Here is a 24,131-nt window from a genome sequence, read left to right on the forward strand (position 1 = left end):
TCGAACTCGATGCTTCTACCCTTGCAACATTCATTTGGGGATTCATTTTGCAGCAATTTTTCTCATCTCATTCGTATGAAATATTCAGTGCTTCAGATCAGATCCGTTTTAGCCCAATTCGACGGTCTGATAAAATCATGTCATGAGCTGCATCGATATTTTCAGGTTCTTGATGATGGCTCTATACTCCAATTTTTCGATTTTCACAATTGCGGTGGACATCGTTTTTCTTTTAATTTATTTTGTAACTCTGGTTTACTTTTTTTGGGCGCGGAAAACATTCCTTCACATAGTTTTTAAGATTTGAACAATTGAAAATGTACACCAACTTGATTAGTTGATATTTTGCAAATACTTTATATTGGCAAGGACTAGAATATCTTTTAAAGAAACCTAAGCCCCTCCCACCGCCCCCAATCCTCTCCAACATTAAATATAATAAGTCAAGACTAATGTAATGACACAAATCTATTTCTAACAATTTATTTACACGTACAAATAATCATCAATTTCTATTGGATACATTCGTTACATTTCTTCAATAAATACTTCAATTCAATTTGAATATAAATAATGTCTTTTAAATAGAAATAGAAAGTCGCTCAATATTTTGAGTATAAGCCTAACCTAACCTAACCTAACCTAACCTAACCTATCTAAATTTTCAACCTTAAAAAAGGATGTGAAGGAATTAATTTCGCGCCCTACTTATATATTAAATTAATCAGCATAATCTTCTCCACAACATACTAAAATTTCAAGGAAACTAAGTAATTACCTAATTATAAAATGGGAAATATTTTTTTTATGTAAAAAGTCAGCACACTCGTTCACACGAGTAACTCGAGCGGTGCCTACTGTGTGGATATTGATCTTGAACTTCCGTAGGTTGCAGTATTCGAAAAAGACGTGTCTTGGTAGCTGATCCAACAAGCACTTCTCCAAAGAAATGAGTCGCTGTAAACTGACGTTCTGGTCCACGCCATGGAAACTTAATATGTTGACCTTCGCAATTTCTCCTACCACATTGACCCCAATCAGTTAATAAAGTGAGATGACAGTTTATTTCAATCCCAAAGTCTTTCAATCACTTGCATCAGGATGATCGCTGATTGTGACAAGTGACAAATAATCTTAGATGACAATTATTCTCATTTCAAGTTTTTCTTTTGAATCTATTGGGTGTTTGTTGAGGCTTTGTTTTTAATATTGGGTCATGTGACAGTGTATATTAAAAACTTTCTTATTTAAAACCAAATTATTTATTTTTGAGATTTTTCAGAAAATTCTGGGTATAATTTATGTACAATGTCCTATACCATCTCCGGAAATATCAAAAATTAAAAAAAGAAAATTATTTTATATAAAAAATTCGCTACATTATGCATTATTTCCTATTCATTTCTTGATATTGAAAAAGTAAGCAAAGACTATTTCAGAATTTCTTTTTATTGATTCGAATTTAGAAAAAAAACAGAAAGAGTTTTGTTTAATGGAAGGTTTAATGGAAATGGAAGTTTCGCGAAGCAACCACTGGTTAACGTTAGCCAAACACATCAATTTTTCGAATATTAAAGGAAAATAATGATGACAATGTGATCCAATTAGATGTTTTAGTTTTTGGCGAGAACCCATTTATACTTCACGGTCATGTTAATCGTCAAAATTGCTGCTATTGGTCTAATGAAAATCCTCACTGGTTGAGAAAAGAACATAAATAATATTCTGAATTGTTGGAATTCATATCGTAGGTTCCTTTTTCCTTTAAATATTTAGAACTGCTTCGAAATAATGTCGTGCCAACTTTGACAAACTTACATTCTGATCCAGCAAACCTACAAGTTCCTGTGAGTATAATATAGTTTCAGCAAGATGAACTACCACCTCATTACCATCTAACATCACAGGTTCAGTCAAAAAAAAGGTCCGACTATGTAGTTGCCCAAACATTTATGGGAACTGTGTATGTGTTTCACGAAACTTGTGAGGATTTACGTCACTCCAAAACCTCACATTTTGAGTATGAACATTCCCATTGAGAAATAAAGTACTTTCGTCGCTGAAACAAATTGGTCTGGGATAGTCTGGCTGTTGGGGAATTTTAGTGGCATCAGACTGAAACATCGCATCAAATTTCATCACCCACTGCATTGGTAGCAGCTTTTTCTTTCTTTCCTCTTCCTTATATGACTAAACTGGTGAATTTTCTCATGAAATAGGCCAATTAGGTACTTCCTGATGTTTTAAGACTTTATCTGCTAATCTATACATTTTTCAGAATCTATATTAACGAATTTTCTGAGCCACGTCAAAAAAAAAACATAAAAACCCATCGAGATTCTCTCGCATCAAAGTTCAGAAAACTGCATCATGTAAATTATATTGCAGATAATCCTTTCAAGTAAATGGACAAAGTAAAAACAAAAACTTCATCGTCATAAAACCCGGTTATTTTCAAAGTGCGGCGCCATTGTGTCTTCATATCAGTTCGAAAGATTACATACAACTTCCAAGTTTATTACGAACATAACTGAATGTCTGATGGAAAACGATATTCGATTCCATTCCTGGATTATTATTATCCCGAACGAATTCGCACTTACTGTAGAGTGATGATGATACGGGAAAATATTCTAGAAAACATCGGACTTTGATCTTCTGGTTTTCAAGGTTTTAATTGATACCATCGTTGTTACATAAACAAATAACTGCTTATAAAATAATCTAATCTTTAAATGCTTTGATTGATATCAATGTATATGAAAAAAATACTAATATTCCGATGTACAAGGGTTGTGCGCAAAGTTTCCGACCTCAACTTGAAGAAGTTATCAATATAAATTTCTGTTTGGCAATTATATAAGTGAGTTTTTAAAAAAGATTCTTCTGAAAACATTGTGTATATAAATTCAAACGTAGTCGTATCAGCTTGACTAACAACGAGCGGTTTTCTTTGAACGAAGACTCGAAAAGAATCCCTCCATTATCCTGATATTAATCTAAAGACCTATCCTTAACATGGTTCGAACCTAATAATAATTCACCCAACATGACCTCTGGAATGGGGTGCTTTCTTTTCATATTTCCATTTGTCATTGGAGCAGGCTTTACGAAAAGTGTCGTTTCATACAATTGATTTGTTTTCCTTCATCGGGGTAATTCCGAATTTTTGTTACATATTCGTTTCTTCACTTTATCAAACAACTACATTCCATCCATCCATTTCCATTGTTTGTTCCTTTTCAGTTCTTTTTTTTTAAATTCTCTGAAACATTCCTTTTTCGTCTCTTTCTCACGCAATTTTGTAGAGCGTAGTCTGAGAAGTATTTGTCAAAAACATTGTTTCCTGGATAGCATCTGGACATTCGTTTACTACAAAGTCGATTAAAAACTGTTGAAATTACTTTGTGAGCATCTGTTTGGCCTCTCTCTTTGCTAGGCTCTTGTAGATCGTTTGCCGAATCTGCAAATCGATTTGTTGATGGTTGATCTTGAAGCTACGACCGCCACAATAATTTGACCTTCAATACACCGCATACTTGCACAACTCAAAACTAATTGCTGACTGTAAACCGGAAACCTTACTAAAAGTACCTACTTGATGACTGTAGTAAAAATATTTCGAATTATGTATGAAGCCCTATTTACTTTAATTATTTTCTCGGTATCATTAGATTTAGTAACTCTAAGGGATTAATTTTTTGTGTAATGTTGTTCTTTATCTATATTTTTGATTGATTCACTGATTCTGAAAATAAAAGATTGTAATGCGCACCTGGATGAGTTGTTTACTAATCAGTTCGCAGTGGGGCATCTCTTTTTGTAAACATGATGACCAGCATTATAAAATATTTCGATTCGACCAATAAATTTTATTCATTCGATTATCGTTAATTCTATATAGAGTGGCTAATGGAAGGATGGTAGCATTTACTAATAAATATTAGCCCTAGCTGAGTACTGAAGCTGAATAGAAAAGATTTTCCAGTCGGGTTCTCTAAATTTCATTCTAATTTTTTATTTCTTAAAATTTGACGTTTCGACTTTTCTTTAAGTCTTTATCAATAGGTCACCTTCATCATGAAAATCAAAATAAGAATAAAATCAAAATAGAACTTTGTTCTAATAAAAAAAATTAATTTTTCTTAGTCCTTACATCTGAAATATTAAATTATTTGTACTTTTATCATGATGAAGATAATCTATTGATAAAGAAAAGTCAAAGTATCAAATTTTATCTATCTTTTAAAAATCATTTAAAAATATTTAAACAAAAGAGACCTAAAATCAAGAACATTTAGAAATATGAATTTCATTCTAATTGTATATTTCTGTTTTCGTTTCTATGAACCATTCAATGACTGTTTATATTAGTTATTTCCCTGTTAGGACACAGATAATTTTAAAACACACAGAAAATTCTATATAGTTTATTATTATACCCGAAACAAGGGTGTCTAAATCGGTATTAATTATCCGTATAGTTAGTATGTAAATGTACATCCGAAAACCTTGAATTTAATGTTAATATAAATACATTTACATCTGCTCTATTTGTATCGAATTAGAACTTATTAAATTATATGTTTTGTAACTAATAATTCAGAAACGACCATAATGTAATTATCGTTTTGTTTTTAAATACACTTGTAATTATGAATAATAACACTGGAATTTATTTCCACAATGCTAATACATTTCTAATAATAGAAAGCATATTTAAGCACTGATACCAGTACAGTCGACTCATGATAATATCAGGAGAAGTCATTTACAAAAAATGCTTGTGAAATCATAACCTAAAACTGTTTGTTTTATCTTTAATTCAAGTTTATCTATCAATAATCAACAAAATAATCTTCGACATTATTTAATAATTAATTTAATATTAAATATTCTTCAGAGTCTTTGCTGTCCTCGTTATTTTCTTGTTTACTAAGAATTTCTTCAACTTCTAACGATGCAGTGAGCAAGTAGCTTTAGTAGCATTTTGTCATATTGTATTTACGAATCTAGTTCGTGAAATTTTTTCTCTAAGGTTTCCAAGCCTGGAGAAATATAACTGGAATTGAAATACCTCTGAAAAATACTTCTTTGCGGGTTCTACTTGTTCAGAAATATCTCAAACCTTGTAGCATTAACATCATTACGAGGATGGTTCCAGAAGTACCTGATCCAACAAAGAAAACACCAAACTTTTCCTAACGATGAATAAATTCGATACCCTTTTTAGAAGGAATCATCAAGCTTCTTTAAGTAGCCATTAACTGCCGACATCACCTCTTCATTGTTGGAATGTCATCGACCACCGAGCCCTTTTGTCACGTCTGGGAACAGGAAATAATCCAAGGAGGCTAAATCTGACGAATAGGGTGCATTAGGTAGTAATTCAAACTTTAATTCAATAATTTTGGCCATTGTAATAACCTACTAGCTTTTACCCGCGGCTTCGCTCGCATCGAATCCATTAAATAAGTATCAGGAATCATTACAATAGAAAAGAACGAACTCTGTAGCTATATTAAAACCTGAGATATAGATCTTTGAATGTAGAAAAATTGCCAAAAACCTACAAAAATCCAAACTCCACATCGAAAGTCCGCGCCTAGCTCCTCTCCAACTCAACTGATTTAAGTGTTCAAAACCTCAAAAGAAAGAAGGTGTTTCAGCGAGTGTTCTTAAATCAAAACGAACTCTGTAGTTATATTAGAACCTGAGATATAGATCTTTGAATGTAGAAAAATTGCTAAAAACCTACAAAAATCCATAACTCCACATTGAATGTCCGCGCCTAGCTCCTCTGCAACTCAACCGATTTAAGTGTTCAAAAACTCAAAAGAAAGAGGGTGTTTCAGCGAGTGTTCTTAAACTAAAACGAACTCTGAAGCTATATTAGAACCTGAGATATAGATCTTTGAATGTAGAAAAATTGCCAAAAACCTACAAAATTCCAAACTCCACATTGAATGTCCGCGCCTAGCTCCTCTCCAACTCAACCGATTTAAGTGTTCAAAAACTCAAAGGAAAGAAGGTGTTTCAGCGAGTGTTCTTAAACCAAAACGAACTCTGTAGCTATATCAGAACCTGAGATATAGATCTTTGAATGTAGAAAAATTGCCAAAAACCTACAAAAATCCATAACTCCACATTGAATGTCCGCGCCTAGCTCCTCTCCAACTCAACCGATTTAAGTGTTCAAAAACTCAAAAGGAAGAGGGTGTTTCAGCGAGTGTTCTTAAACCAAAACGAAGTCTCTATCTTGAATAGAACCTGAGATATTGAGGATAGAACGTGTGTATGTGAAAAACTCCCATAAGAAATGTACAGGGGGAAATCGCATTTGAGTATAACTTGAGAATGGTGAAAATTAGATGAAATCCGATGGTTGATGGCTGATCTGCGCATCACTTTCATTGAAAAAAAAATTAAGCAAATCGATTGGGTAGAACGCCTGAACGGACTCGGAATGGAAATCATGAATTTTTTTAATATATAAGATGTGTGAGCTGGTGCATTGTCTTGATGAATCGACACATTCCTCTCAGTCAAATGCGGGCATTTTTGTTTGGGACGTTCCAATAAGTTCGTGTAGTACTCATTGTTGATAGTTTCTTCTTTTTCAATGAAAATTATCCCATGGGCATCTCAAAAAACCGACGCCTTGACATTGTCTGCAGATGGAACGGTCTTTGCCTTCTTTGGGCCTTGTTCTTCCTTTTAAATCCATTGTTTTGATTATACTTTTGTTTCGGGTGTGATTGAATGGACCCACTTATTATCACTTGAGAATACTGGAAGTTGTACTGCCACATTTTTACCACTAGGACCTTTTCATTTTGCTCAATTTGTAATTACTCCTCTTTTGAGTCCGCCTTTGACCATCCTGATCATAGATGCGTACGCATGTCTTTCTACGACAATGTGCAATAGTTTGTTTAGTAGATCATTCACTACCTCTTTTGGTGATTACTTCTGTTTTCATTCCCAATCTGAGTCTCTGCTTTTTTCGTAGATAGCCTAAATCAGAACGAACGAATTCACGCTTCTCAGCTTGATTTCGCATTTCACAATATCTTGAGGTAAATTATCAAATGCTTCCGAAATATTTAAGAAAGTGCAATACCGTAAAATCTACAATATGTACTGCAAAAGAAGAATTCATGCATCGATTTGCTATTATCAAGATAACGTCGGATATAGCATTGAATAGCATAGCAATAAAATTATTCTTTGATTGAATTGAAATACTTTTTAGTTTCCGTGAATAAGCATTAGTCAGTTAAGTATGATACCGCTGATTACATTATCGAAATTTTCATCTAAAATCTATCGTTGGCTAAATAATGAATATATTCCATAATTTAGCCGCGCTCTGTATATTAACAGGATATTTGAAAGTTACTAAAAAGTTTTACGTTATCTAAATATTAAAATATAGAAAATTTGTAATGTACGTGTTCTATCATTTAGTTTGCTAACAGAAATGCTTTTTATTAATAAAATGTATTAAATTTTGTATTCCAAATTAAATTTCGTGTACTAGTGGTACTGTGTAATTAAATGTAGTAGTACTGAGCATATTCTCCACTGTCCAACTTCAGATTCTGCAGAGGGTAAATTAGTTATTAGAAGCGCACGTAAAATAATGTAGTGTTAGTGTAGTGTTAGTGTAGTGTTAGTGAAAAGTGTGTTCAGTATGAATATCATCAACTGTTCCAGCTCAACTTACGCAACCCTGGATAACTAGCAATTGAAGCAACTGAAAATTGTTCAAATATCAGACAAGCAGTCGATGAAATTTATATACACCAAGAATATTTTTAAGGGAAGGTGTAAATTAAAGGCGTGATACGACAGGTACGTGTCATACGCTCAGCACCGTGATCCGCATATTGAGCTCAAAATTATTTGAATCCCAGGACAACCAGGAGTCAAACGATAGCTTAAATACTGGAAGGTTAAAAATATTTTGCTTGATTTCTATTATGTTTATTAACAATACAAAATAATAATTTGAAAACATGTGAAAATTTACTTAAATTGTGGGTAAATAGTCTCTTAGCTACCCAATTTTTTTTAATGTTGTGTACAGAGTGGTTGAAAAACTGGTGAATGCTAAAATAATATCATACCTGGGTGATTAAATGAATTTTTACAAATCTGTGGTTAGCATAGTCTGTATTGTGCAAATCTTTGTGCTTAATATATTTCGTCTTCTATTAAAAAAAAGGATAAATAATAATAACACATGTGGCCCAAAAAACTTTCTTTGAACTATAGTGCCGCGCGACTATCGGTCGACGGTATCGCGTCGCGTTTTTAGTCCCTTAGCAAAACAAAGCAAATGTGCAAAATCAATAGATAATGAAAATAGAATGCTTCCATAATCAAATGCTACGTTGCCAAATTTTCTATTGCTGCAAGGAATTGGCGACAATCACGTTTGTTTTCGAAGAGTAAAATAGCTTCAAAAAAAGACGAATAAAAAAATTTTATGTCGCAGATTTATGAAAAAAAAAGTTTTCACTGTAGAACACTATCATTATTGAAAAATTATAGGCAAGTATTACGTTGCTAGATATATTCGTAAATAGATACTAATTTCATGCAAAAATAGTAAATTTTTTTTGACAAAAAATTTTTTCTGTCATTGAAAAACGGAGCATTGCTCTAATGTTCAACTTAACTAAACCTAACCTAACCTAAACTTTTTTCAATCTGCTCATTTTGCTCTGCTAACTTCAGTTATTTGCACCTTCTCTAGGAGGTTAAGCAGGAAGTCATTGGCCGATCAGACCAGGTACTTCTGGGACCATCATCGTACTACCAAATCGTGAAAAGGTCGTTGGAAACATGTCAGATTAAGAAATTTGATTTTTTATTTATAAAACATCAGAAGAACAATTTTGATGTGCAGTCGGAATCGAAAATGTTGACAAAGGCATGTCTAATCAAAGTGAAAGTGATTAGAAAGTTGTTATTTAGGAGACATCGTCCAAAAATAAAAAAAAAACAGTGAATTTCTTCGTTCTGACATTCTGATAAAAAATTTAACAAACCATATCGATAAATCATTGTTTTTTTCTAATATAACTTCGATTGACTCCAAAACTTAAATTACAACATCAGGTACGTGTTTCTAGTGGATAAAAGATATAAAAAAATTAACGACGACCACAATGAATTTCCGGAAAAGCGTATCTGCACGATTTTGCTGCTATTTTCTTCGTTTACTGAAAAATTTGATTAAAATTTCAAATGTTATTCGTAATTATTGAATAAGCACTCCAAAATGGTTCAATTTGCGTTTCTTAACAAATTGATTAAAAACCTGCTGATCTATTATCAATTCATACATAGTTATTTATGGCTATTTAAAAAAAGAGACTGATTTTTTTGCCACGCTTGTGGTAACCATGTAAAATACAGTGCGATCGCAAAAATCTTTAATTACGCTTCAGTGACAAATCTCAACAAGCTCTACACAACGTTTCAACTTGCTGCTTCCATCTATTTTATTATAGTTGAGCTCGAACGACCACCTAGTCAACAACAATTAAAAGTTGTTTCGCTGGGGACGAGAATCACGTGCGGGAAGTCTCGCGACTCCAGAAGTCATTAAATTAGTGGAAGACAGTTACTGGCGCTTAAAAACAGAAGAAATTTCTGCACAGACCGGCGCACGAAGGGCGATAACTCCAAAAATCTGGCCAAAATTCGAAAAATGAATTGTTTTAGGACCTTTTTATCCTGCAATGTAGATATAATAAAAACCAGTTCCGGGAGATCTTTGACCCCCTAAAACTTTACATGATATGGAGCAAAATACTTCTCCTCCAAGAATGTTTTACAAGCAATGACAAAACTTGGAGAAACTTTACATCCAATGTAGTGAATGCTTCAAAGTTCGTGGTTTTCTTGTACAAATGCAAGAAAGTATTGGAGGGTGAAGAATGGTGTACGATGATGGAGTAGCCACAGCTGGAGCGTTAATAGAAGAAGAAATAATTAATACCGTAAGACCCATCTTTTGTAGATCAGCGCAGTAATACAAAAAATGAAGTTTTCTCTTTAGTTGAGATTAGAACAAAATTGATGTATGACTAGTTTGAAACAAAAAAAAATTACAGTTTATTTGAGTAGAATCAAGTCTGTAGGCCTAATAGTTTTTGAGATGCAGCCTTTCAAAATTTGTTAATGTTTTCCAAAAAAGTAAAATTTCAACTTTTGGTCAACTTTGGACCTAAAAATCAGGGAAAATACGTATTCTACAAAGGAAGTTAGTTATACGGATACAAGTTATATCAAATTTAATTGACTTTCATTTAAGCTCAACCGTACGTGTTTAGGCCTTATGGTTGACACAGGCCAACAGCTTCTCCTTAGTCATTGATAAGGTGGTCGACTCTTCAAACATGACCTCGTTATATTGAAGGGAATTGTAGCGTCTCACACGCTCTGCAGTTTTGGTGCTCTTCTCTGCCACATCTTGTGGGTAACCATCAAAAACTACAGCAACGTTCCGCCCATAATGGTTCAGGGTGTAGCTAACATACCTTGCAACAATGGCCATGATTAAGTCATTCCGATGCCATGTCACCTTATGTAATAGGTAATAGGTAATGTTCTTTCAGTTCTTTGTCGGACTGCTTCACTATACACATTCGCTGGAAGAAGTGAGTGACTCAACATCCACTCGATTATCCCTCACTTTTATGGAGGTGCTCAATTATTTCATTATCTATTTTATTACCTATTTTATTCAGAATCTGAGGGTACATCATTTTTTCACGTTTCTCAACTTTCATGTTCATGCAATATACCTTTCAGAATTAAATTATGGTGGTTAATTAAGAGTACCATCATTAGAACTCGTAAGGTCGAATTTACGAAAAAAACGATTTTTCCATTTTTGATTATTTGAGGATTGTGAGAGAACCATAAGGTCTAAAGACGTACGCTTGAGCTTAAATGAAAGCTAATTAAATTTGCTATAACTTCTATCCTTATGACTTCCTTTGTAGAATACGTATTTTCCCTGTTTTTCAGGTCCAAACATGACCAAAAGTTAAAATTTCACATTTTTAGGAAAAATTAGGAAATTTTGAAAGGCTGCATCTCAGTAACTATTAGACCTACAGAGCTACACAAGATCTCGTTTTGTAGCAAATTTTATCTACTTTGAATAAGTGTGGAATAATTATTCCCGACAAACGCATCGTTTCAAAGTTATTTTAAGAAAACCAGCATAACGGCAAAAGTTCCCAAACAACATAGATACCAAAAAATCAGAACTAGCTGTTCACTTGCGATTTTAAGACTTTTTTGTATACGATTCGACTGGTCTATATCTTTATAAGTTCTGAACAAAGCTCATAATCGAACTCTCTAAGTAAAAATATACAAAATCAAATCTTTAGCTCTCAACATTAATCGAAATCGGCTCAAATTTGTTTTTGTAATAAAAATATGAAATTATAATGATATACATATCCTACCAATTATCATTTAAAAATTTATGTATTACTTATAAATATGAGTTTGGATGTTTCACGATGTATAAAAAATCAATCAAACTAAAAATAAAAACATTTTATGGCGACTAAACCTTTTCATGTCACCGTATATTATGTATTCAATAGAATGAATCAACTTGGTATGCAATACGATAATTAAGGAGTCCCTTGAATAATTATTCATGAGCAGCACGCGTATTGTGAATAAATTTATAGAATAATAAAAATGTTGTTGTAATTTGTTTAAAAAATAACCTTCCCAGGAGAATATCGCCGTTCCACGCCCCCTCATCTTTATAAGTAATTTATTTATTTCGTATAAGTAAGAGGGAAAAGTTCGCTAGTCATAGATAATCGATTTAACAAATATAATCGATTAGGGTGAGATTGATTATGCGAATTATTCTAAATAAATATTATTTTATTTAAGGGTGTACATGAAATAGCCAAAGGGTTGCCAGGACGTCGTATCCTGCGCATGACCTTAGCGTCCGCACCCAGACGACTTATTGAAATATCGAACCCCCGCCCTACTCACCCAACAGCAGCAGCTTGATGTCCTTGGCTGCCTGAATCCCATCTTCTTTGAGATTTTTCTCGATCTGTTTGCTTCTAGCCAGGGCTGCCCGCTCTTCTGCTGAAGAAGTGCACCCCATCCTGCACGTTCCCTCCTTACAAAACGTCGCGCCGGTTTATTTCCACCCTTTCGAACACTGAAACCACCACACACCCTGTCTCACTTTTCACCTGCCACTGACTAAAACTAACACTGGTCGGCACTCATAATTCTTTTATATTGTTCTGCAACAAGCGTCGACTTTATTTTTCCAATCTATTGATACTGTTTTGTTTTATGGATATTTGACAGACCGGCCGTGATGTTTCTACGAAGAGCGCGTCCGCCACCGTTCGTCAGAAACGCACATTCGCTCGATTTTGTGCAACACTTGGTGCGCCTGCGTTGCACCACTCTCTACTCATACTCACACCACGCATCGCCACAGTGATGGCGAAAACGAGGAACCCCTACTCTAACTACTATTTTCCGCTCCGATTTGATTTTCATATAGTCCAGGACGATATCCAAAAATATATTGTTATATTATCTAGAGAAAAACAAACTCATTCATAAGCTTCAAGTTTTCTTCATTTGAATTCGATGAAAATACGTAAAATTTCAATATTGAATGTCTCGACATTTTGTTCGTATTATTGAATATAAAGTAAAATAATAATAACCGGTGTTTATTTTTATTAGATAATTTACGGAAAATCGGGATTTACGGAGATCAGTTTTTTTGAAAATTATTCCAAGATACATTTCAAAACGTGTCAATACTAAGCTTACGTCAAAACATAGTAACTACGATAGATAGCACACAAACTCGGATCCAGGGTCTTGACAAAGGGGGGTCATTAGTATTAGGACGAGTACTCCTTCAAAGATATGGCATTTTAAGCTTTCTACCCACAAAATATAAGTTAATTACGTTGTTTTTGGCAGTATAATGACGAATTTTTATTTCATGACCTCCATGAACCCCCCTGGATCCGCGCTTGATAGCACAGAATTTTGCTTAATAACCCCAACTGCCAACAGAAAGATAAAAGAGGCTAAAGGAAAATGGTTAAGAGAAAAATGTCAAGAGATAGAAGAGCTGGAACGGAGACTTAACAGCTTTAATGTACATAAATGAGTCAAAGAATTTACTTAAACTAACAGAAAGTCATGGGAGTCACGACCCCCCTGGATCCGCGCTTGATAGCACAGATTTTTGCTTAATAACCCCAACTGCCAACAGAAAGATAAAAGAGGCTAAAGGAAAATGGTTAAGAGAAAAATGTCAAGAGATAGAAGAGCTGGAACGGAGACTTAACAGCTTTAATGTACATAAATGAGTCAAAGAATTTACTTAAACTAACAGAAAGTCATGGGAGTCACGACCCCCCTGGATCCGCGCTTGATAGCACAGATTTTTGCTTAATAACCCCAACTGCCAACAAAAAAATAAAAGAGGCTAAAGAAAAATGGTTAAGAGAAAAATGTCAAGAGATAGAAGAGCTGGAACGGAGACTTAACAGCTTTAATGTACATAAAAGAGTCAAAGAATTTACTTAAACTAACAGAAAGTCATGGGAGTCACGACCCCCCTGGATCCGCGCTTGTTAGCACAGAATTTTGCTTAATAACCCCAACTGCCAACAGAAAGATAAAAGAGGCTAAAGGAAAATGGTTAAGAGAAAAATGTCAAGAGATAGAAGAGCTGGAACGGAGACTTAACAGCTTTAATGTACATAAAAGAGTCAAAGAATTTACTTAAACTAACAGAAAGTCATGGGAGTCACGACCCCCCTGGATCCGCGCTTGATAGCACAGAATTTTGCTTAATAACCCCAACTGCCAACAAAAAAATAAAAGAGGCTAAAGAAAAATGGTTAAGAGAAAAATGTCAAGAGATAGAAGAGCTGGAACGGAGACTTAACAGCTTTAATGTACATAAAAGAGTCAAAGAATTTACTTAAACTAACAGAAAGTCATGGGAGTCACGACCCCCCTGGATCCGCGCTTGTTAGCACAGAATTTTGCTTAATAACCCCAACTGCCAACAAAAAAATAAAAGAGGCTAAAGAAAAATGGTTAAGAGAAAAATGTCAAGAGATAGAAGAGCTGGAACGGAGACTTAACAGCTTTAATGTACATAAATGAGTCAAAGAATTTACTTAAACTAACAGAAAGTCATGGGAGTCACGACCCCCCTGGATCCGCGCTTGATAGCACAGATTTTTGCTTAATAACCCCAACTGCCAACACAAAAATAAAAGAGGCTAAAGAAAAATGGTTAAGAGAAAAATGTCAAGAGATAGAAGAGCTGGAACGGAGACTTAACAGCTTTAATGTACAAAAATGAGTCAAAGAATTTACTTAAACTAACAGAAAGTCATGGGAGTCACGACCCCCCTGGATCCGCGCTTGTTAGCACAGAATTTTGCTTAATAACCCCAACTGCCAACAAAAAAATAAAAGAGGCTAAAGAAAAATGGTTAAGAGAAAAATGTCAAGAGATAGAAGAGCTGGAACGGAGACTTAACAGCTTTAATGTACATAAATGAGTCAAAGAATTTACTTAAACTAACAGAAAGTCATGGGAGTCACGACCCCCCTGGATCCGCGCTTGATAGCACAGATTTTTGCTTAATAACCCCAACTGCCAACAAAAAAATAAAAGAGGCTAAAGAAAAATGGTTAAGAGAAAAATGTCAAAAAGAGTCACAGAATTTACCTACACTAACAGGAAAAGAAACGTTGGAAAGTTGATAAACGAAAACAACAAGCTCATTATAGACAACGAAGGACAGTTGGAGATGTGGGAAAACTACATCAAAAATTTGTTTACTGATGATCCTCATGCAATTAATACTCTTGATCTGGATGGTCCCGAGATAATGAAAAGTGAGGTAATAAAAGCCCTAGAACAAACAAAGGATGGAAAAGCAACAGGATGCGATGAAATACCGGTTGAATTTTTGAAAGTTATCAATGAGAACAATCTGAATATCGTGTTTGATTAGATCTAAGCTACCGGTTAAATTCCATCCGACTGGCTGAAATCTACCTTCATAACATTCCCCAAAAAAGCAAACTCCAAAAAGTGCAACGAACATCGCCTGATAATCATAATGAGCCACACATTGAAGGGTATTCTTTAGAATTATTGATTCCAGAATAAGAACAAAATTAGAAGAGCTTATAGGTCGTACAGGGAACCCCTCTTTGCGATGCAGGTCTTGATTGAAAAATTCCTAGATCAACAAAAAGATGTTTATGCTTGCTTTGTCGATTACGAGAAAGCATTTGACACTATCAACCACGACAAACTGATTATATAGATCAGGACACGACACCAAGGTTATTCAGATTATAAAAAATCTGTATTGTAATCAAATTCAATATGGAGACATGAAAAGTCAGGACATAGGCATTGCTAGGGGAGTTAGGCAAGGTTGCATTACTGTTCAACTTGTACTCGGAACAAATACTTATAGAGATACTGGAAGAATGTAATAAGGGCATCAAAATTAACGGTGTACCAATCAACAGTATTATTGGCAGATAACGTAGAAGATCTACAGATGAGGAAAGCTGGTTTTAAGATCAAAAGAAACCAAATTTATGGTGATTAGTAAGAGAAAAATACAAAATGTTGAGAGAGTACACCGCTTCAAATACTTGGCATATACAATAAATGATGTATGGAACCCTGATTTAGAGATTCAGATTAGAATTGAAATTGCAAGATCCACATCCATAAAAATGCGAAACCTCTTGAGTAACCGCAGCAACCTGAGCATTGGTACCCCAGAAATGTTAAGTACTCTCCACGCTGCTTTACCGTATGGAAGGGTGGACGCTAAAAGTAGCAACAATGAAAAAATTAGAAGCTTTTGATGTGGAGGAGAGGGTTAGGTAGAAAGAAAAAATCCTGGCTGAAAAATGGTTCCAAATACCAGAAGATTCGAATATAATTCATGCGGCGCAAAATATCAAATGATCAAATCTTTCTTAGAAAACTAATAAATAAATTTGTACTAAATATTATCAAAGATCGTACTACTCATAATGAGAAACTTGAAAGAGATTATTTTTTATTTAGTAGGCTAAAATCAATTAAAAATTGGAAGCGACTTAATTTGTTAATGTCTATTTGCTATCACTTTTTTCAAAACCTTTCATCTATAATTATCACATCCTATTTAAAATATTAATATGGTAGAATTAACTGCATATGCCGATATGCATTTGATGTATGATTTGGTTTCTGGTAACTCGTCAAAAAGTTTTATACTGAACGCTTTCCAGGGGTTTTAATACCTCCTGTAACTATTTTCAATAAATAATTTATGATAATTTTCTTCAGAATATCTCTTTATGGCGAACGGTGTCCTTGGCAAGTACAACGATCTAAAAATCGAAATTTTTCGAGTTAAACAAACAGTACTTTTTTGTTAAGAAATCAATCTTTAGATTGTACAGTTACGGATGGTTAATCATTGGGCATGAGCCGCCCCTGGACATCAGATAGTAGTGTAGAATTATTTATTCCGTCACAAACACTCCTTGGATATTCGTAATCATCCATTGAAACTTTTAGAAACTTTAAAAGCCTGTAACTCACTTTTTTGCATCAAGACCCGAAACACCCTGTATATTGCTGAATAAAGAATGAAAAATCATTTCAAATCCAATTTATTGAAAAGACAAATGAAGAATAAAACAACTTTCGGACCTCACTGTATAATAGATCTTGTAATTTCTCTTCCTCTCTCAAATGGTTTATAATAAATTTGGTATTCTAGACTATTCTAAATATAAGAATTCTATTTTTCAACCAGACTATTCTACTTCCAATATAATATGGAGGAAATAATTTTATTATCCATTATAATATTGGCGTAGTGGTAGTGAGATCTGGCGAAACTTGAATAATTTCAGTTTAACGACGTATACGTACAAATAATATGAATAAACCAAACCAAAATCGAAGCTACATTAAATTCAAGTAGAATTATTTCGTTGATATTTGTGGGTGGATTGACATGTACGCATGTAACCAATTTTTAGCAACTTTAATTCCGTGGCGCCAAACTAAATTGATAAATTTTAACTTTGTTGCCCTTTTACTTGTTCCTAGTTCAAAACTTTCTTATTCATCAGGACTTCAACACCAGAATACTATTTTGAGTCTTCCTCTAGCTTTTTATATCTTGTTCTTTCGAAAGGTTTTTCTTTTATCGGTCTCAACTGCTTCTGTAGACTTAAAATAATTCCAAAAGTCATATCCCCGAGTTTTTCTTTTTAAGTACTTCTTTGATCAACTTTATTATATAACATTTGCCATCTTATCAAATTCATTTAGTCTCAATCAGGCGCGTAGCCAGGATTTAGTTTTGGGAGGAGTTTGCTTTGAAGTAAATAAAACAACAAAAATATACTTGCATGAAATTTAATATCTATATATTCATCGGAAAATTTACGACTTGAGCCCAGCAGCCGTCCGGAGAAACTTCTACAAAGCTTCGCTCATTCCGACCGAGAGCGTGGCGAATAATCCAGAAACAACGCAAAGTTTCCATACAATACAAAATAGTTCGGTATCTCGACTAGAGATGGCGTTACTGCATCTGCCTCTCGTCAAAAGATGGCGCTAGGCGCTACTATATATATTCAAATGTAATAATTTAACTCTTTTTACTCCTCGAATTTTGCTTATTTCGGGGAGGAGGGTTGAGCCCCCAAAACCCTCTCCTTGGCTACGTCCGTGGTCTCAATGCTTTTCTATTTTTTTGCTTTTCTTCTATAGCTTCCTCGTTCCCTTTTATAGAGTTCAATGACTTTTTGGTCGAAGTATTTGGTGTTCAAGATTTAAAAGAAATAAAATCCATTATTAAAAGCTTGATTATGTATATAATTATGTGATTTATGGTATTCTCTACACTCTGACCCCCAAGGGATCTATTGTGTCTACTTTTCTTGCTATGGCACTGGGGATACTCAGTGTTTACAGCTGATCTATGAATCCTACTCATTTTAGAAAGTTTAGGATGTGAGCGGGCCCTTGCTGCAAAAGATCTTCATCTTGTATTTCATACGCTTCCAGGTGTAAAGCTCTGAACTTCCGTAGCCTAGATATAAGTTTCGTTTTCTATGAAACAGAATGTGCACTTGCACTCTAAAAATAGCATTTTTCGATTGAAGGAAAAACGCACTTTCATCGCAATTGAAAACGCGTGTTGCGTTATTACTTACATCTAATAGATCCTCAATCCTTCTGTATCAGCTACAGAACAATGGAAAAAGTACTGGGAAAGAAGGTAGTTGGGGGAAAAACCAATTATTGGGACAACCTACAGGGGTAAAGACTCTTCTGGGAAACTATAAGCAGAGTAGATCTGAATTCTCTCGCTTATAAACTAAAGATTTTGAAGGTAATTATTTCCAGTTTAATCCGGTTTCATCAGCATTATGAACAAAATCCAAGTCATAATTATTTTCATCCAATTTCTTCTTAATATCATTTTTAAAAGACTTTGCTGGGTCTACATTAGCAGAAATTTTTTCACCTCTTATTTCCAATTCACGAATTCCATGACGAGATTCAACCCTTGATTACTTAATTGGTCGTAGTTGATAGTCCAGATAATCGTGAATCTTTATAACTGAGGGCCAGATAATCTTTATAAATATTTTTAAAGTTAATTTTTTTAACCGCATTTATAAACAATTAAAACACATACTTTTTTACTGAAAATTTAATAATAACATATAAAAAACCACATCAAGTATCTACAATAGTATCAAATACTGTAATGAAATTTTCTATTGTTGAAATTAAACTAAAGAATTATCATAGTACATGTTATTCATATTTCGTCTTTGAATATCTCTAATTTCTACGATATCAGTCTTTAATCGGAGTTTCAATATTTGTTTCCAAATTGCTTCTCTATGAACATCATTTGTAATACCGAGTCTAAGAAGGGAGTTATCATTGATCCTTAAAAGAGATCTACCTGTAATTTCATGTTGATTAAAATTGTCGACGTATAAGTGATAATAATCACTGCAATGTCTTCTTAACCATTTCTGAACATCCACTACATTCCATGAATATACTGATTTAGGTTTGGTGTTAGTAGCTTTCACCTCAAAACAATAAAAATTGATAGAATACTGTAATTAATTGTGATTTTATTGTTTCATAGAAATAAAACATCTGTAAGTAAAAATAATAATAACAAGTACATTTTCCGTTATAAATGATTTTATTAAGCAAAAGTATTTACCTTTGTATTACTTGTTGTATTTGATACTTCCTCAGTTCTAGCTTCGACCATAATAATAATTTAATACATTAAAGAATAAGTTTATAGAAAATACAAGAAAAAATTGGGACGGTAAACAAATTATTTATCCTTTTGTGATGGTTGACCTTTGACCTTTTTCTTCTTCTTAAGGTTGGGTAGGCCTCAGTCTTCAGGACTATTCGGCCTATTTTTTAATGACTATCGGACTTCCTATACTAATACTGATACTGACCAAGTTCTAGAATTATGATGTTTTGGTGAATCACTTAAAAATTTTTATATACATTTTTTGCTTTCACTGCTTGGAAATTTAAACACCTTTGACCTTTTTCTTCTTCTTCTTCTTCTTAAGGTTGGGTAGGCCTCAGTTGTCAGGAGAATTCAGCCTGTTTTCCAATTACTATCAACTTCCTCTCTATTCATTTACACTCTGGACTTGCTAACTCTGACCAAGTTCTAGAATTATAATATGATGTTTTGGTGAAGCACTTTAGATATAACTTTTATGTTTTCAATGCTTGGAAATTTAAACACTATGTCTTGCACTGATAATGGACAGTAAGCTTTATTCGTAGTATTCAGAGTACTGCGGAGAGAGTAAATATTAAAGTTAATCAAGGAGCAGTTATAAAAAACTTGGGATGGGACTTGCTTTCCGCTATAGGGGCATAAATCCGAAGAGGATGAAGAGAAAGATGTTTTAGATATGGCATTAATTGCGATCTGGAAATCAGATTATAGCATTGGAATTATTGGAATTTAAGATTTTTTGTAAAACAATCATGATAGCATAATATTCTGCTAAAAGTTAGAGAACTGGGGAGGTAGTTGATCACACAAAGAAAGTAAGCTAGGGGATTATATTCCGTATCCTACCTTCCTCTCGGACTTGGAAGCATGATTGAAAAAAATAAGATACGAGAAATTGACAGATTCCATCTTTGAGACAATTTCGTTAAGATCTTGCTGTACAATCATTTTGTCAAGACCTATTTATTTTCAACATATCATTTGTACTTCATTATAACAATAAATGTTAATTTTAACATCATATTTTGTTCAATTATATACACTTCTGATAAAATATAATAAGAAATTCAGTTTTTTTTAGTTTCCATTAAGTGGCTCAACTATATGAAAATTATCAGTAAGAGGCCATATTTCGCTACATGTCAGCACACTAACCTCATTGTTGTATGTAATTTCCATTTTATATATTATTGCCTAAGGTTACTATTTTATATATTGGTGAGTTACATATTAATTGAAATTCGTATTTTGTTACTTGCTTAAGATTACGTATCAACATGACAGCATTAGCAACGTTAACGGCAACATATACCGATTCAGAAGGTGAAGAAGATGGTCGTGATGAAAACTATGAAAATGCTAATGACCAAGACGTTGTTATGGGATCTCCACATTCTCCTGAAGAAAATCGTTCCTACACATCTTCCCAACCAACTAGTCCGGCACCTATTAAAATAACTACAAAAGTTGCTAAATTGGTGTCGTATATAGATGATACTGTTGTTTCTGATGATGAAGGAGAATCTGAATATTTACCACACGAAGTTATTATAATGAAGGATACGAGTAACAATGGGGATGAGAATTTGATAGATGAAGAGGGCATGATACCTCCAGAGCCTCCAGGTCACTGTTCTACAGAGTTACAAGATAAAATTACAAAATTGTATGAAAAAATGCTTACGCAACAAATGGATATGAATGCAGTAATTCAGAAGAGGAAAGATTTTAGAAATCCCAGCATTTATGAGAAACTAATACAGTTTTGTGATTTGAATGAATTGGGTGAGTAAAAGAAGCAAGTATTAAATGCAGATTTGTTGAAAATATTTTATACAGCAATTATCAATATTAGTGAGATTATAGTATAATAGTATACAGAACAGTCAGAAGGAAGCAATCCATGACAATGATGGGAATTATTGATAAACAAAAGTTGCTAATATCATTTTTGTACTACTGTGCTATAATACTAAGGTGTTGAATAAAACTGTTTGCTCGTTCAAGGTTTAGGTTCGGTAAAACCAGAAATAAATAATTACAGTATATATTTGATTATCGGGGCTTATCTGTACTAAACCTTTACTGATTACCGAATATTAAGATATCCTTTATCTTCAGTAACGACTCCATTCACTGTGTATTCTAGGGACCTTATTGTATAAAATATTTTTTGAATATTAGTTTCTTCCTTTTCACTCTACATATAAATTGCTTTTTTCAAATTTAGATGTTTCTGATTTTCCATAAATTTAGTGGTGACTTGCTAACTTCTGGCTGCAGAGGTGGCAAATTTTGTTGAAACATTTTTTATTTTAATTTATAAAACTATATCATTCTTTACAAGTAGAAGATGAATTTTGATAATATTTGATCATTGTTGCTAATCTTTATGAATCTCTCTGTAAATTTTTATAGCTAAAGAGAGAATTTTAAGATCTTGTTAGAGTTAAGTGTATCTGGAGAATGTACTAGTGAAATATAAAAAAGCCTACAAAAAAGAAAAAGATTGGACATTGTAATATCTACAGGTGGTTACTTCCAGAGTTAACGCATTTGATGTTACCATAAATAGATTTATTTGTTTCTCCTTGCATGAAGGAAATTAAAAAAACATTTATTCTAACTTTTATAATAGCAATTTGTATTGCTTTGTGTACACCAATGACAATTGTCCATTTGAAAGAAGCTATTTTTGCTTAAAATTAGTGGAGCACTATTTACGATTAACTTTTAATCAAAAAATGCTGAACGGTTCAGCTTTTTTATGCATAGGGTCAGACCTAATGAACGAGATTCCATACGATGGTATAATTAATGATTTTGTGGATTCAGAGGCCTACCAAATGTATTTTAATTTTTTATAATTGAATTTAAATATTAACAGATAATTTTAATTTGATTATTGTTAAACTGGGAGTGTAATAAAAAATAAATATCAACATTATTCATTATCACATATTATATAAGTGTTCAATAGTTTTATGTCATACCTTATACCTTACTTTGAAAGTAGTATAAGATTGCAATTTTTTTTGTTTAAAATAATATTTTTTAACAACTATTTGCCAAGAAAATTTTCAAGAATTTTAGTTCTCAAATAATAGAGTTCAATGTTTATCAATAAAAAATGTAATATAAATAATTGTGAACCAAGGATTGAATATCAGAGGTCAGTAGATGAGACAAATCTAAATCTGCCACTGTTTTGCTGCCAGTTACATGATAAGAAAATTACTGTTTGCAAATTGATTTTATTTTTTTATAGGAACAAACTATCCACCATCTATGTATGATCCATTAAAATGGAGTAAAGAATCTTATTATGAAGAATTGGCAAAAGTTCAAAAGGCAGAAATGGATAAACGTGAAAAAGATAAAAAGGGGAAAGTTGAGTTTGTCTCAGGTTCTAAAAAGTCTGAAGAAGATAAAAAGAGGAAAAGTAAATGGGATCAACCTGGAGGAGGAAATGCAGCTCCTCAATCAATTAAACCAGCTGGTTTAGTTCAACCTACATTAACAACATCATCAACTGGTACAAAAGGAACTGTCATTTCAGCTTTTGGTTCATTACCTAAAAAACCAAGACCATGAAAACATGTCTTTATAATGACTGGGAAAATTTTATTTATCGTAAGCTACTTGTCTGTCCAATATGTATATATTTAATTTAGTATGTAATGAAGAAGAAACTGAAAAGTATATACGAGATATGCAAATTAACAATACAAGAAACAAACAATCATTTGGGGTGAGAAAATGAAAAGCTAGGATGTGTTTGAATATTTAATAAAAATGGATTATTCTTAATTGTAATAGTTACCTATAGATAATAAATTTTTTCTTCTGGTGAACTATAATTATGTTTTCAAGTCCAGTGCAAGGTTGGCAACTAGTACTTTCGCTTTTTACTGATAGAGAGCTTTGCTTTAGAAGCAAGTAGTGCGTGGTTTTTATTAGTTGTGGGTTAATTTTAAATGGAGTTTATTTCCATAAAGGAAAGGAGGTTCACAAAGAAATACGTGAAGTTTATGGTGTAGATTGCTTAACAAAACGCAAGTGTCAGAATTGGTATCAATAATTCCATTCTGGAGATTTTTCCCTCAAAGATGAGCAACGTTCTGGCCGAACTACTGAAGTTGATGATGACCAAATTAAAGTCATAATTGAAGACGATCGTCATATAACTGTTCAAGGGGTTTGCGAAGAGGCACACAACAATTGAAAAACGCTTAAATGTCTTGGGCAAGTTAAGAAGTTTGATATTTGGATGCCTCACGAATTGAAAGAAATTCGTTTAGCACAAAAAATCAACAATTGCAATATGCACCTTAAACGAAATGAAAACAACCCTTTCTTAAAAAGAATCATCACTGATGATGAAAAATGGGTCCTGTACAGTAACATAGTTCGAAAATGATCATGGAGCAAACACCAGGAACCAACACAAACTACATCGAAAGCTGAAAAACAACAAATAAAGCTCATGCTGTCAGTTTAGTGATGTTGTGCTTTTTGAGCTGCTTCCTAGGAACCAAACGATAAATTCTGATGTTTACTGTCAACAATTAATGAAACTGGATGAAGCAGTTAAAGAAAAACGGCCTGAATTTTCAAATCAGAAAGAAAAACTAGTGTTCCACCATGATTTTTAGTTTGACATCAAAAACTTTAAGCAAAATAACCTTTCTTCTATGCTCTAACGATAAGTTGTCCCGAGTT

General features: G+C 33.4%; 3 protein-coding genes across 5 annotated transcripts in view; 1 reads left to right on the forward strand and 2 right to left on the reverse strand.

The window, feature by feature from the left end:
* Positions 1 to 12,513, reverse strand: part of LOC130897525 (guanine nucleotide-binding protein G(o) subunit alpha) — a 99,168-nt gene extending 86,655 nt beyond the window's left edge. Inside the window, exon 1 of the mRNA XM_057806428.1 lies at positions 12,055 to 12,513. Within this exon, the coding sequence (XP_057662411.1) occupies positions 12,055 to 12,172 (118 nt within the window). The 5' untranslated portion in view covers positions 12,173 to 12,513. The remainder of the gene's footprint in view (positions 1 to 12,054) is intronic.
* LOC130897526 (SAP30-binding protein) lies at positions 7,636 to 23,263 on the forward strand. Of its 3 annotated transcripts, XM_057806430.1 has the most exons (4): positions 7,636 to 7,857; positions 20,491 to 20,608; positions 20,674 to 21,194; positions 22,678 to 23,263. In XM_057806430.1, exons 2-4 carry the CDS (start codon positions 20,514 to 20,516, stop codon positions 23,001 to 23,003), a joined length of 942 nt encoding a protein of 313 aa, XP_057662413.1. In that variant the 5' UTR covers positions 7,636 to 7,857; positions 20,491 to 20,513; the 3' UTR covers positions 23,004 to 23,263. The 3 variants fall into 3 exon arrangements, with proteins under 3 accessions (XP_057662413.1, XP_057662415.1, XP_057662416.1); XM_057806432.1 differs by lacking the exon at positions 20,491 to 20,608 and having other exon boundaries at positions 7,638 to 7,957; XM_057806433.1 differs by lacking the exon at positions 20,491 to 20,608 and having other exon boundaries at positions 7,638 to 7,857.
* LOC130897527 (protein aveugle) lies at positions 18,810 to 19,940 on the reverse strand. Its single transcript, XM_057806434.1, has 2 exons — positions 19,359 to 19,940; positions 18,810 to 19,218 (listed from the first exon to the last, which is right to left on the reverse strand). The coding sequence occupies exons 1-2, from the start codon at positions 19,407 to 19,409 to the stop codon at positions 18,904 to 18,906; spliced, it is 366 nt and encodes a 121-aa protein (XP_057662417.1). The 5' UTR covers positions 19,410 to 19,940; the 3' UTR covers positions 18,810 to 18,903.
* Positions 23,264 to 24,131: the final 868 nt, after the last annotated feature.

This window comes from Diorhabda carinulata, chromosome 8, assembly GCF_026250575.1.
Source record: "Diorhabda carinulata isolate Delta chromosome 8, icDioCari1.1, whole genome shotgun sequence".
In the NCBI taxonomy this organism is placed as follows: Eukaryota; Metazoa; Arthropoda; class Insecta; order Coleoptera; family Chrysomelidae; genus Diorhabda; species Diorhabda carinulata.

Excerpts from the sequence above, each read along its gene's own strand:
- LOC130897526 (XM_057806430.1), top strand. The coding sequence starts at position 20,514 with ATGAAAATTATCAGTAAGAGGCCATATTTCGCTACATGTCAGCACACT. Across the intron at positions 20,609-20,673 it reads TTTATATATTATTGCCTAAG|ATTACGTATCAACATGACAG; the intron begins GTTACTATTTTA and ends TACTTGCTTAAG. Across the intron at positions 21,195-22,677 it reads TTGTGATTTGAATGAATTGG|GAACAAACTATCCACCATCT; the intron begins GTGAGTAAAAGA and ends ATTTTTTTATAG.
- LOC130897527 (XM_057806434.1), bottom strand. The coding sequence starts at position 19,409 with ATGGTCGAAGCTAGAACTGAGGAAGTATCAAATACAACAAGTAATACA. Across the intron at positions 19,219-19,358 it reads ATACAACAAGTAATACAAAG|GTGAAAGCTACTAACACCAA; the intron begins GTAAATACTTTT and ends TATTGTTTTGAG.